Source organism: Malus domestica, chromosome 14 (genome assembly GCF_042453785.1).
Source record: "Malus domestica chromosome 14, GDT2T_hap1".
In the NCBI taxonomy this organism is placed as follows: domain Eukaryota; kingdom Viridiplantae; phylum Streptophyta; class Magnoliopsida; order Rosales; family Rosaceae; genus Malus; species Malus domestica.
In genome coordinates, this window is record NC_091674.1 from 6152617 (window position 1) to 6167143 (window position 14527).

A 14527-nucleotide genomic window follows, 5' to 3' on the forward strand; every position below is an offset into this window, starting at 1 on the left:
CATGCACACAATATACCTGTTTTGTTACTGACCCAATGCCTTAGAATCGTGTTAGCATCTCAATATGTGTTAGAGGTGTTAGGATGCTTATGTTGGATTTTGGGATATACACATAGTGTATGTATTAGATGTAACCTAACTTATTGATCAATGAAATGTGACTAACCAAAGTATTGCCTCATATTTGTTATGAATTATAATTCTAGATGACGAATTGTTCCTAATAAGTATATGATTTTGACACATGTGGCACAAATTGCGCCACATGCCAAGGGAATATGTGACGCTTTCAGTCTCACGTATCCTCAGCCATAGCATTCTAAGATCAGATTGGGTGATGATATATTCCTCACTTATACATTTGTTATGTGACGAACAATAGGTCACTGACTTTTGTGCTTTGTGGCGCTTATTCTGTCACATTTAAAGTTATTAAGTGACAAATTCGACGTCACAAATACTAAAAATATATGGCGAATATAAAATTCGTCACGTAGACTATAGGTGATGCTGGATTTTCGTCACATATAATCAAATGTGACTAATTTTCATGTTTATGTGACGAATGTCTGTCGCCACCTAAGCCATGTTTTCTTGCAGTGATACTTGTAAACATTGTTAATTTGTTGGTTCTTTGCAAATTTAGATACTTGATTTTCTGAGTTTTGCTAAATGTCGTCAAACTTTCAATCCAATTCTCTGCTTACAGAAGAAATGAGACACCCCGACTGAGATCGAGGCGTGCTGGCCGTCACGTGAGGGTGACGTAGCCATGTGCACAATGCGGAAGCGATAAGGATAAGAGATATACGAATAAATAAAAACCGAAAACATGCTTCTCAATTAATCACAATTGTTATTCACATTTACAATTCATAAACTCACCTAGGCTTACTTGAGCGTTCACAACACCACAATTATATATTATGCATCATATACTAATTCATATATTGAATATAAATTTATATGCATGGCATTTGAAAACATACTTTCATTTAAACGCATTTTCTGGGAAAATATCAAGTATATAAATATATACTGAAAACCAAAAGCCCACTCACTGGTATGTCGAAGGGTCGTAGCCCTCAAGTCGCCCTTGATAGCGCTCGTCCTCGGGATAAGTCTCCCCTATATGCGAAACAACTATAAAAACGTTAATTTAAAGCACATAACCAATACTAGCTAATAACTTCTCATACATTGCTCAAATGAGGTATATGAATATACAATCGTGACCTACACAACTCCACGAATATCCCCATATTTTTAAAATAAATTTTGGAGCCCTCACGCGCCGGCAAGGGCACAGCCCTATGCACGGCCACGCGCAGGGACCCTAACGGAATCCCTTAACCCCATTAGGAATATTCCGTCAAAGTTGACGGAATATTCCGTCATCCCCTACCTTCGAACTCCGGCGACCGTCGTCGTTGCCAAAAATTGGAAAAACTTTAAAACCTTGTAACTTCTTCATTTTTCAACCAAATTTCACAAATTATATACCAAAATGAAGCTTAAGACAAGTAGAACAAATCCTTACCAGTTTTAGGACCTAAAACTCACGGGATTTTGCCGGAAAAATCCACGATAATCCGGCCAAACTTAAAACTCGCCAAACTCATGTTCCTGACGTCCAATTTACTTGATTTTTCTTCTCCAAGCTTCGTAGGGATGTTTTAAAACTTTCTTCAAGCTTTAAATCACCTGAAATGTCCATAATTACAACCACATGAACAGTGCATCAAAACTGAGATTCTGAGTTCTCGGGTTTTCGAGGGTTTCACTTACCAAAAATGGTATGGATAAGCTCATGGGCTTGCAAGGAACACAAAGATCACTTCCCCAGCTTCGATCCGCGACTGGAAGTGAAGGTTTGAAGTTTGTCCGTATAGGTTGTACGGAAATGGAAGAAGATCCGAGAGAGGGATGAGAGAGAAAGGTCAACGGAAGGGGTGTGTGTGTGTGTGTGTGGTCCAATTGGGTCACTAATCACAACCAAAAATTACTAACTTTAAGTTCCAAAAACTTAGGAGCTAACCAATTTAGTTTAAACCCAAACTTCAACCACAACATCACATATCAAACTCAATGTCCAAGGGCAATTTAGACATTTCACACCATCGAAACTAAATATGTCAGGACGGGCTGTGACAAGAAATCTTTCAGGTTTGGATCCGTTTGCTTTAATTTGTGTAAAATTGCATGCAATGCATTATCTATATTACATTCGTGACTCCATTCATAATTCTAAAGTGACTTTTGGGTACTTAAATAGAGCATTTCTGTTTCTTGGCTCCATGATTTGACTGGTGATTTAGGTTTGTTTCATTATTATTTATATACAAGCAAGAGTGTAGAAAGGAGGAAAGAAATGTAGAATTTAGGTGCAGGAATAAACTCTCTTAACTACTTGAGTTACAAATTTTTCAAAATATTTGTTTTATTATGCATTGTTGGCCTATCTAAATCAACCCTAGTTGTCTCTTGTTTTTGGTGCTATGGTTCTAGTTTGTGCACAATCTTGAGGCTAAATTCTTTAAATTTTTTTTATCCTTCATAGTCAGCCGGAAGCCACAGAGCTATTGTAGATTACCTTTTCTTGAAGATCAGTTGACCTAAATAAAATGGTCGTCGTCTCCTTTTTTTATTTCGGGAAAAGATGGGTAAATGATGAAATTTTGAATTAATATAAAATGACCAAATTGGGACAACTTGTTAACGCTTAAAAACTAATTATTTAAAGTGTTTTTAAGTAGTGGTGAAATTTTTCTTATTTTGCACATTTTATTACACCTTTTTTTGGTCGAATGCACATTTTATTACACTAAAGTAAAGAACAAAAGAACACTTGATTATGAAATGATATTAAAGCTAATTCCAATTGATGAGAGCAGCATTTACCTAGTTAATTTCTTACAAACAAGTTCATGAAGGGCAAGTCGTGCCTTCATGACGTAACCATGTGCTCCAGACTAATTGTAGATACATTCGATATTATACAATAAGGGGTAGAGAGGAATGAGCTAGCCATATTAATTTGGTTGAAATTCGTTTTTGGTAAGAATCGAACTTAAAAACTCTCACTTACAAGTGAAGAGGAATACCAATAAATCATAGCACTAACTGACATCATCTTTGGCAGTTAAAAGCTGGCTCTTAATATCTTCTAGCAATTTAGTTTCGAGGGAATAGTAACCCAAAAACTTTATTATGCACCGGTGCATGGCATGCACTAGATGAATAGAGTGTTGGATTGCAATCTAGGATCCTCCAACAGCCACATATATGTATACAATGGTGCATACTAGAAAATCTCTAAGAAAACTTTCATAGCATAAAATGAAGATTATTGCTGTAGTGCTCTGCGAAAGGCAGCATATATAACAAAGTTCTTCACATAGATTGTGTCATTCATTCACTGGTGAGAAATTCTTGCATACATATAAAATGTATGAATGCATAACATCTCTCTGACAATAACTTATCTTCCGACTAAGGCTCGAGAAAATTCCTGTGAGAGGGAAGTCGTGTATATGCACCCGTCATATGCAAGAATACATCCTAACCAGTAACCAACTAAAACATCTTCAATATTTTTTTCTTACAGAAGAAAAGCAACATTCTCAATCTTAAATTATATTTATTATATTAAAGAGAGAATAATGAGCAAAAGCTTCTTTGCGTGCAAGGTGACCTGCCCTCAAGCTTCTTTCTATAAATGCTTTTGCTCTTCTTTTAAGGTCACCACACTGCTTTAAACCATCTCTTTAATCATCTTTATCTGTTTTGCTTTGGATACATTAGCTTTGCAGCAGAAAGAAGAGAATTGCACTAGTAGTCCAAGTGAAGCACTTCAACCAAAATTACAAGAATGCACTGGTCATGAATGCAGGAATCTTCAAAACAATCAAGGTAGGGTGAGGGGTAATCTGGGTTGTTCATCATCAAGTTTGACAATATAACAAATAAACAAATAAAAATGAGAATATAGGAAAGTGAAAGTTGCACTAAAGTCGCAATGTTTTGAAACTTTGAAGTTCAAAAGATCATCTTTGTCCTCTCAAGTGGGGCATCGTTAGTCTCTATCCAGAAATATAGAATTCTGGACAACTAATCAGAACTCTTGCTTTCTTTACATTCATTACTCATTACAAAAATTTATGTATACAAATAGTAAAGAGGATCGCTATTCAGACTCTCTCAAAAGCAAGTTCAAACGAGACTGACTAACACATATGGTATTTGCTTAAAAATTTAAGTTGCAGCTTGGGCTCACCATAGCAAAATATGATAATAAAGAAATATTACAACTGGATGTTAGTAAGTCTCGTTTGAACTTGCTTTTAAGAGAGTCGGAATAGTGGTTCTAGGTAGTAAATACCTTTACTATCACACTTCCTCCATGCTATAGTAATTTTCAATCAAAACTTTGATCATTCTTTATCCCATCAAATATAACAACAATTACTTTTTAATTTACATGACAGCAACCAAAAAGGCAATTCCAAACTGGTAGTGTAGGTGGCAGATTCCGAAAAAGTTTGAACACAAGACAATGCAGGATTACGTGACTTGATTGTAGAAGGTGGCTCTTAATACCAGAGAAGCAGAATTCAAGAGTACTGTACCTTAAGCATTACTAAAGCCGGAAACAGCTCAAATTCACAGTAGCGAATTTACGCTAAGACAAGAATCGTCGGCTAGAACATACAAATCTAACAGAGAAGGTGAAGATTATCAAGAGGGCAATTCTTGGCATTGAAGTGTTTCTTGTGTGCTAAGGTAAGAGGAACTTGAATTCTCTATCTGAAATAGATTTCATCTCCAGCAGCATATCTTCTATAATTATTACTGATGTACAGGTGTGCGCTTTTTTAGGTACTAGAGAAGCATTCAAAGTTGCACCAATGAAGTCACAAGCAGCACCTAACCAAGAAGACTACAAGTTGAAGGACACAAAGCCCCGGCTTGGGGAACGATGGCCACATGGAGGAGTTCGCGGCGGAGGTGGGTGGATAAGCAGCGAAAGAGCTACGAGCACTTATGACCTTGTTGAGCAGATGTTTTATCTATATGTCAGAGTTGAAAAAGCCAAGGATCTTCCGACAAACCCCGTGACGGGAAGCTGTGACCCCTATATAGAAGTGAAGCTGGGGAATTACAAGGGCAAAACAAAGCACTTTGAGAAGAAAACAAACCCTGAATGGAAGCAAGTATTTGCATTTTCGAAAGAGAAGATTCAGTCTTCGATACTCGAAGTTTATGTCAGGGATAGAGAGATGGTGGCAAGAGATGACAATGTTGGGAAGGTGGTATTTGACATGAATGAGGTGCCGACTAGAGTTCCACCAGATAGCCCTTTGGCACCTCAATGGTACAGATTAGAAGATCGCCGTGGCGATACTAAGGTTAGAGGAGAGGTGATGCTTGCAGTTTGGATGGGTACACAAGCTGATGAAGCTTTCCCAGAAGCATGGCACTCGGATGCTGCTTCAGTTCACGGAGAGGGAGTTTTCAGCATTCGCTCCAAGGTTTATGTCTCGCCGAAGCTGTGGTACCTCAGAGTTAATGTAATTGAAGCTCAGGATGTGGAGCCACATGATCGAAGCCAACTACCGCAAGCTTTCATCAAGGCTCATGTCGGAAATCAAACACTTAAAACAAAGATATCTCCAACCAGGACACCTAATCCCATGTGGAACGAAGATTTGATCTTTGTAGCAGCTGAGCCTTTTGAAGAACAGCTTGTGCTTACAGTTGAAAATAAAGTGAGTGCCGCAAAAGATGAACAGGTGGGAAAAATAAGCCTGCCGCTGACAATCTTTGAGAGGCGGTTGGATCACAGGCCAGTCCATTCTCGTTGGTTCAACCTTGAAAAATTTGGTTTTGGTGCGTTGGAGGGAGACAAGAGACATGAGCTCAAGTTTTCGACCAGGGTCCATCTCAGAGTCTGTCTTGAGGGTGCTTACCATGTACTAGATGAATCGACCTTGTACATAAGCGACGTGAGGCCTACTGCCAGGCAGCTATGGAAGCAGCCAATTGGGATTCTTGAAGTAGGTATCTTAAGTGCCCAAGGGCTTCTTCCGATGAAGAACAAGGATGGCAAAGCAACAACAGATGCTTACTGCATAGCCAAGTACGGGCAGAAATGGGTGAGGACCAGAACAATCATCGAAAGCTTCAGTCCCAAGTGGAATGAACAATATACATGGGAGGTCTACGACCCTTGCACGGTGATCACACTGGGAGTTTTCGACAACTGCCACCTCGGTGTGAATGAGAAACCGATTTCTGGCAGCGGAGCTAAAAATGACTCAAGAATTGGCAAGGTAAGAATTCGGTTATCAACCCTGGAAATGGATCGAATTTATACAAACTCCTATCCGCTTCTAGTCCTACAACCATCCGGATTGAAAAAGATGGGGGAGCTCCAATTAGCAGTAAGATTTACCTGTCTCTCACTTACTAATATGATTTACCTCTATGGCCACCCCTTGCTGCCAAAAATGCATTATCTTCATCCATTCACTGTAAATCAGCTAGATAGTTTGAGATATCAGGCAATGAACATTGTAGCCGTGAGACTTGGAAGAGCTGAACCGCCGCTGAGGAAAGAGGTTGTCGAGTACATGCTAGATGTAGACTCCCACATGTGGAGCATGAGAAGAAGCAAAGCTAACTTCTTCAGGATTGTCTCTCTCTTCTCGGGTCTAATCTCCATGAGCAGGTGGCTAGGTGAAGTTCGTCAGTGGAAAAACCCGGTCACTACTGTTTTAGTCCATTTCCTGTTTTTCCTACTGATCTGCTACCCTGAATTGATCCTGCCAACTACATTTCTCTACATGTTTCTCGTTGGACTATGGAATTTCCGCTTCCGTCCAAGGCATCCGCCTCACATGGACACTAAACTCTCATGGGCAGAGGCAGTTCACCCGGATGAAATGGATGAAGAATTTGACACCTTCCCTACGTCTAAGTCACAAGATGTGGTGCGAATGAGGTATGACAGACTGCGCAGTGTGGCAGGAAGAATTCAGACGGTGGCTGGAGACATTGCAACACAGGGGGAGAGATTCCAGGCTGTGCTCAGCTGGAGAGACCCGAGGGCAAGCAGCTTGTTCGTTTTTTTGTGTCTAATTGCCGCTGTGGTGCTCTACGTGACACCATTCAAGATGATTGCTCTGGCTACAGGCATTGTTTGGCTAAGGCATCCTAGATTCCGAAGCAAGCTACCTTCGGTCCCAAGCAATTTCTTCAGAAGACTGCCATCTTGCGCCGATAGCATGCTCTGAAATCACGAGGAGTTGGACAAGAAAATACTATCTAACTAACATGGATTTTCTAGTATTTGTTGTTTGATGGTTGTTTTGTTTAAAGTGAAGTTTCTTGGAAACAAGGCGATAAAATTTTATGCTGAACTGCTCTGTTGAGGATTTATGCATATTATGAACACGCAAAGAGCGTGTTACATTCATTTGTGTTTGAGAACTTGTGTACATAGCCTTATTTGATTTGGTTTATGTTCTTTTTATACGACTTGAGAGTTGTGACCTCTTACAAATGGAATAGCACTGGACCATATGTAGTATGGTTTAAAAACTAGCATGTTTTGGACAATTAGATGTAAAATTGAGTCACACGTAATAATCCCATCTCGATTCTATTTTTAGAGAAACGATGATTAACAAGTGAGGAAGTATACTGAGTAAAGAAAAGGGCCTAGCCTTGCCAATCTTTTTGACGGATACAGAAAATGCTTTAAGAGGGTGCAAAATAATAGCATTAAAGAAAAAAAAAAGTTGAACAAACTAGTAAACTAGCGAGGGTGTCCTCATGATTTTGCAGGTTTTAAAACCGTATAAAACACAGAGAAAGTTCTAAATATATGTAAATATGTACACACACACACACATATGACATGCAACAATATTTACATACATGTGAAAATCTATTTACATCCCTCTTTACAATAAGGAACAAATAGGTGTCCAAGGGCAGGGTTCATAACATTTTGGCAGTTTCTAAGCTACTATTAGCCGAAGCAAAGGATGAAATGTCCATATCCATATCTAAATTATTAGCCCTCTTCTTTGTTACGAGACTGCCACCTTGATGTAATTTCAATTTGGGTCTATTTTCATTTCAATTCAATACACGTTTGATCATTAAGTTCCATATTATATATATTATATTATTATTTTAGTGTCCATATAACCTAAAAAAGGGACACATTGTTGTCACATGTACAATTAGTGGAAAAAGTAATTAGGGTTTAATGGAAGTCAAATTTTCAATAGATTGGGCACTTATTTGAAATGTTTAAAAATGTTGTGACCAGTTCAAAATGATATTAAAATGTTGTTAAGTTAGGTACTTTAGCCTAAAAATTAAATTTTGAATTCATTGGGCTCGTTGTGGAAAGTAGGGGTGGGCGTAGGGGTTGGTTTTGGGCCAAAAGTGAAACCAAACCGACCTTGTTGGTTGGGTTATAATTGCAAACTGAAACCGACCAAGCTGAGTCTAAAACCGATCAAGTTGGTTGACCGGTAGTGGTGGGTTGGTTTGGATCGGTTCACGGTTTATGTGAAGATGAAAATACATAACAAATTTCTCTTCCAAAAGCTACATAATGTATCACCAATATGAGTGATTGCTCAAAGAAAAACATAAATGAAGCATCTCAAGGAGAGCGCCAAAGCAGTAGTTGTTGCCTTCTCCAAATGATCCATCTTTTTCTTCTCCAAAAGGACTCTTAAACTAATTAGGTTTTGTTTTCATGTGACGAAAACATGGTAACTCGTAAATAACTAAACATTTATATTACTACACGTATTAATTATTATTAAAAAATAAAATTAAATGTATGTGGGTCATGTCGATTAACCGCACCCTAAGAATTTTGGGAACCGATTAAGGTTGATGCGGTTTGGTATAACCATTAAAAAATAAATAAATAAATAAAACCAAACCAAACCAAGCCGCCGGTGCAATCTGGGTTAATTTTTTTTTTATAATATTAAATTTCTAATGCTAATTGAAGGAGAAATTTATTTACAGGGTGAATATACACTCACGTAGTTACTGTTTACTAAGGCAGTAATTGCCTTTGTGGTTGGAGTTGCTCTTATGTTGTGCTTTGTTAATAAAGTAACCCTTCGACCAAAAAAAAAAACCCTCAATTAAAAAGTCACATATTTCCTTGAAAATATAGTCGAATTTCTCTATTTTCTATATCTCAAAGATTCTCAACGCTGCGAAAAATAAATAAATGCTGCTTCTTACAACCTCAGTAAATAAAAATTATAAATTAAAAGCATGCAGACGTACTTCCGGCAGTGCGAAGCTGCCTGATGCAGCTATCGTTGGATGATTATTGTACTGGCTGCCGTGCCCCTTTGAAACCCCCATGCACTCACCCCTGCCTTGTTTCATAAATAAGTTTCGACAACCCCTTCATACGGTAAACCACCATTCTTAATTAGCCTGGTCACCTCCAATTCGAGCTTCACTCGTAATCGGCTAAAAAACTACAAACTTCAATAAAAATGTGATGATATGTTACACCTACTAGCCACCTCTGTGACTACACTACATTAGCCGGCTTGGAGCATCCTCAGTTCACGGCCAATTTACCGCATAATGATTGATATGCCGCGCTGCAAAGCTTGAACTTTTCCTCTGCAGACGCCTGCAACAGTATATATGAATTGGTCAGTCAATGTACAACTAGTTTTGCCTATACGAGTCTGCTAAAATAGCAAAATTGGCCACCTAAGCGACTAGTGCTCAAGTTATTTCAGGCGTTGGATCATCTTAACCACTTGCAATAAATCTTCAATTCCACTGATCGTAAATGACCCAAAACCCGAAATACAGTAAAGAATTACAATTGCTTTGTCAATATGTGTAGCTTAGCTGGGAAATACTAGGTAAATAGTAGTATAGTGCTCATGAATGATTCACCACTTAAAAGTCCGGTGAAATAGAATGATTCTCTAGTTCTAAATATCATAAGCCAAATTACTCTCTTAGTTTACTACTCATGGCATTCCACATTAAAGATCCCAATATAACGAGAGTCAAAGAAGGATATGGTTAGAGCAGATTACCTTGGAAGAACCTTGGTGACGGTCTGGATGCCATTTCAGCGCACAGATTCGATATCTGAAATTGTTAAAAGTAGGGCTGGGGTGAGATGATAGGGAAAATTAATATATGAGCGGACAAGGGTGACTGAGAAGTAAAAACCCAACCCTGCAAAAAGAACTCACGCATTCTTGACATCATCAAGTGTCAGAGGGCCCGCAGCATGCAACCCGAGGGCCAACCTTTCATCTGACTCCAAATTCTCAGGCTCAGAGTCATATTGATACTCTTCCTTATTGTTATGTCTCCAATTCCAAGACCTCCCATAGTTAGAGTAATTACTGGAGCTCCTCCGCTGTGAATTCTCTTCATTAATGAATGACCAGTAATAAAATTTGTTTCCACCAAACATGGATCGGAAAATGGTCTCCACGTCTTCATCTTCTTCACAAAACCGGAAATCATCTGAAATAGCGGTGCAAATGGACTGAGATCGCATGGAATGAACAAAAAAATCAGGACACAACATCAATCATGCAAGGAACATGTAAGGTGCCCCACTCTGATGCCATTAGAAAAACACACCTATTGTAATTGCGTTCAGAGCCCTGATACACAATCTATGCCCAAAAGGTAAACTATTTACCGCAGACTTACACCCAATGATCTCTGTTGAACAAAGGGCACAATTGCGCCCACATGAAAGGCTCCAACGAAAATTCTACCAAGAATACGAGTAGAATGTTTCCAGAATGGGAACCGACTAGAATACATGCTCATACAGCCTAACCCAACTTAACACATGCCACTCATATATCTAATTCTACAAGATCTACTACATCCTTTTCTACATAACTACTTCCTTACTTCTTCCGTAATTCCAGGTTCCTTGATCGGCTGACTTCTTTTTGGACCCCTTGGCTGAGTATTGTTTTTTAAACCATGAGGTGCCTCTACTTGATGATGGCTCCTCCTCCTCATCGTACTCATTCTGCCAACTCTGCAACATTCAAAAGATATATAATTGCGATTAAAGAAAAGAGATATAATTGCAATATAATTAAAAAGTTTCACAGAACAAAACAGACTGCCAGCCAAATGTTTAAAAGTTCGCCTATGCATACATTGGAAAAGTGCAGGACAAAATTACAAAAGACGTGAAATCCATGAGGATTAGAAATATATGAAACAATTACTAGGATAAAAGAAGTCAATCCACACTATCATGTCCAACAAGACCCCCTATATACAAACAGGCTGTCGCACAGAATCATAATCATCAAAACTGGGAAACTGAGAGAAGGCGTTGTATAACAGCCAGAATCATTTCTGTACAAGTATTCTCCCAAAAAAAAGGATTGAGTGTTCGGGGACTGCCATTGGACAGGTGTTCTTTCCTGAAACTTCAAGAATCATCTACACATTTGACACTTAAATGTGTTTGGATGATGGACTTTAACATCCCATGGAACTTAGGTTAAATTTGTCAGGAATGCACTACAAAATTTAGATGGATTTGAAAATGACTAGATGCAAAACATTTGAAGTCATTTGTTTAGTGTCTTTGTAGTAATTAGTAGTGTTTCAGTAGTAGTTTTGTAGTGCCTGAGTAGTTCAACGGTAGTGTTCTTATAGTGAATTTTAAACAACAATTGAGTATAAAGTTCCTTGGTACTTTGAGGTCCCTCATCCAAACATAGCATTTGGAAATCACTGGCAGAAGATTATTAGCAGGTGAAAGTTAAACGTGACGGCAATCACCAAATTCAAATTATAATATAAACCAAGTTAACAAGAAGAATGAAGTACCTGAAATAAGAAGTCTGCATAAGCATTGACATTCCTCAGTAATGCTTGCTTTCCATGGAACCTTCTGGACCTTCTTCCATGGTTGTTGAATCTCTGCAAATAAACAGATACATCCCCACTATCAGAATTAAGAAATAGAATACAAGGTCTTATGACTCAAAAGGATAAAGAATGGGGATAAGAAAACAAAGAATGCAGATGAACAATGAAATTTGACACATCCTACATATCTAGTGCAGTAAAGAAATGGACAGCATCACATTAGATGGAAACAGAACTCTCAATCAATTCATTTGGTTAACATGAAATAAAAAATTGAACTGCAGAAAAGTAAACAAAATTAACATAGCTACAACCTAAGGATGATTACATGGTCCCTCTTTGTGCCACAAACTGCCCACTGACCTGACAATGTGAATAGAAAATGTATGCTCGAAAGATTATTATAACACTATGATATATGCCTGTGCACGTTGCCAGGTACTATGGGCATACTATTCAATGAAGAGAGGTATATATGTGTGTGTGTGTGTATGTATATATGTATGTACGTATGTATGTACTTGTATATATATCTCTTTCAGAGAAGTATAGTTAGAAAATCCTGTAATGTTATAATACAAACGTGCAGTATAATCCGGTTGGTTTAAAATACCTGTTTTTCCCCACATAATTGGGAAGACTACGAGAAAAGGAAGTAATTTAAAAAAAATATTACGCAAATTTACTAACTAGGCAGAGGATTGAGGCATGTGTTGGCTCAGCTTGGGCTGTTTATGTAGGCTTTAAGAGTAAAGGGGAGTGTTCTTGTGTGCTGTTAACACTGTCCGTCTTAAAGATAGTGTGTTATCTCATTATATTGCATCAAAGATATTAGTGCAGCTTTCAATCTGTAACATTATACAATCATTTGCTAAAACCTAATGTCTCTGGACTCATTTCCTAATTCAATATATTTGCAAACAAGTTGGAGACACATATTAGTGGCAACAAACAGAATCGGGTATAAAAATACAGCATGTTATTGGTATGGTATCTAAATACTCATAAAAGAATACATTCCAAGGAGCATTCCGAAATATGGACCGAATTTGACTAGAGAAGATGGATGACGATAGAATTTAACAATTTGGAATTGCCATTGACTTTTCAAGAAAAGGAAAAAGGCATCACACACACACGTCGAGATGATAAGGATCAATTCCTTGCACCAACGTTCCTACCAGTTCCGAAGAAAATACACTACACCTCATTTCCATTTCCATACATGAGTTATCGGGCATTTCTAACTTTCTACACCCCTTCAAGTGATAAACATATAGAATCTCAACTAAACCTTATTAAATTCTGAACAGCATTTCAAATGTCCTTTGGCATCAAGGTTAAAATTTTGATAACTTCCAGCAATTAGGCCATTTTATCATTTATGACGTGGCATTAAAGAATAAATGGAGTTCTGCAAAATTAAAAGACTTTAAATTTGAAATCTGGGATAACCACTGAGAGAGAGTTGGCTATCCTACTCTCTCCACTTCTAGCCGGCAGTTCCTCTTTGATAGGGAGAGAACTTCTGGGAAACTATGGTGCATAAATAGTCATTTATCTCTCCTTTCAATTCACCAGTTCTACATTTGCAACTCGTCCTATCAAGAGTTGGAGCATTTCTGGAAATACAGAGAGGAGAAGAACAAACGACTCCATAGCCATGACATCTTCAAGTTACTATACTGTCTAAATTTAGATTGCAGTTTTAATAGTTTGAATGGGATTCAATTACTTGATTAGATTGGGCAAATCTTCATTTTAGTTATAGCTTACAATATATCGTTTGACGAAAGCTTGAACCTTCACCGCAATGAATCAATCAATCAACTTCAGCTTGAACTTTTGCCTGATTGGTCAGGAAACTCAAAAATGAATCAATCAACTTCAGCTTAGAATCCTAACTATGCATTTTTTTCAGGCAAAGGTAACAAAATTTGAACTTTATCAAATCCCCAGAACAAAATGAAACATAATCCACAAAATTACATCTATTTCTCACTTCCACTAACTTTTCACAGACAAACTAAGCACAGAAGCAAGAGGCAATCATTAAGGGTAAGGAAAAAAACACCAAAAATACCAATGTTTCTGGTTTCTTATCTTATATCATCGTATAGTGAGCATACCCAATAACCCAAATCACCAAGTTTCAAACTTTAGCAGAAATATCAAAAATAAACAAAATGGACCTTGACCCAGAAACAAATACATATATATATATATATATATGTATGTATATAGATAGACAGATAGAGAGAGTTACAGGTTGCCAGTAGGAGCGTCGCTTACGATCCAAGACGGGGGTGGAATGAAAGAGGGCGGCCCTCACATAAATGCAGCAGTTGAGTTTGGAGTTTGTGAGAGCCGCTTTCATGGCGGTGTTCATTTTGGTTGGAATTGGAATTGATTGTCGCAGAGAGGAGGCAGAGGGAGGGAGCTCATCAAAAAGGAGGAAGCAGAGGTGAAGCCCACGGCCCTGAACCTACGCTTACGCTACGCCGATGTATTATTGTTCGCAAATGTTATACGGACTCCACCCGACCCGACAAGACGGATTGAACAAACTCATTTGATTCCTTATTTT

The 14527-nt window shown here is 38.1% G+C and overlaps 2 protein-coding genes across 4 annotated transcripts; one reads left to right on the top strand and one right to left on the bottom strand.

Moving 5' to 3' along the window:
* Positions 1 to 4326: 4326 nt before the first annotated feature.
* LOC103454253 (FT-interacting protein 1-like) lies at positions 4327 to 7491 on the top strand. Of its 2 annotated transcripts, none has more exons than XM_070812513.1 (2): positions 4327 to 4782; positions 4863 to 7491. In XM_070812513.1, the coding sequence occupies exon 2, from the start codon at positions 4908 to 4910 to the stop codon at positions 7293 to 7295; it is 2388 nt and encodes a 795-aa protein (XP_070668614.1). In that variant the 5' UTR covers positions 4327 to 4782; positions 4863 to 4907; the 3' UTR covers positions 7296 to 7491. The 2 variants fall into 2 exon arrangements, with proteins under 2 accessions (XP_070668614.1, XP_028949040.2); XM_029093207.2 differs by having other exon boundaries at positions 4328 to 4782; positions 4879 to 7491.
* A 1706-nt stretch (positions 7492 to 9197) lies between these two features.
* LOC103454254 (uncharacterized) lies at positions 9198 to 14527 on the bottom strand. Of its 2 annotated transcripts, none has more exons than XR_011575388.1 (6): positions 14207 to 14485; positions 11899 to 11991; positions 10957 to 11089; positions 10257 to 10554; positions 10113 to 10167; positions 9198 to 9691 (listed from the first exon to the last, which is right to left on the bottom strand). XR_011575388.1 is itself a non-coding variant. In XM_008393845.4 (6 exons), exons 1-6 carry the CDS (start codon positions 14327 to 14329, stop codon positions 9617 to 9619), a joined length of 759 nt encoding a protein of 252 aa, XP_008392067.1. In that variant the 5' UTR covers positions 14330 to 14527; the 3' UTR covers positions 9198 to 9616. The 2 variants fall into 2 exon arrangements, 1 of the variants encoding a protein (XP_008392067.1); XM_008393845.4 differs by having other exon boundaries at positions 10275 to 10554; positions 14207 to 14527.

Excerpts from the sequence above, each read along its gene's own strand:
- LOC103454253 (XM_070812513.1), top strand. The coding sequence starts at position 4,908 with ATGAAGTCACAAGCAGCACCTAACCAAGAAGACTACAAGTTGAAGGAC.
- LOC103454254 (XM_008393845.4), bottom strand. The coding sequence starts at position 14,329 with ATGAACACCGCCATGAAAGCGGCTCTCACAAACTCCAAACTCAACTGC. Across the intron at positions 11,992-14,206 it reads GACGCTCCTACTGGCAACCT|AGATTCAACAACCATGGAAG; the intron begins GTAACTCTCTCT and ends GTTTATTTGCAG. Across the intron at positions 9,692-10,112 it reads GTCACCAAGGTTCTTCCAAG|GCGTCTGCAGAGGAAAAGTT; the intron begins GTAATCTGCTCT and ends ATACTGTTGCAG.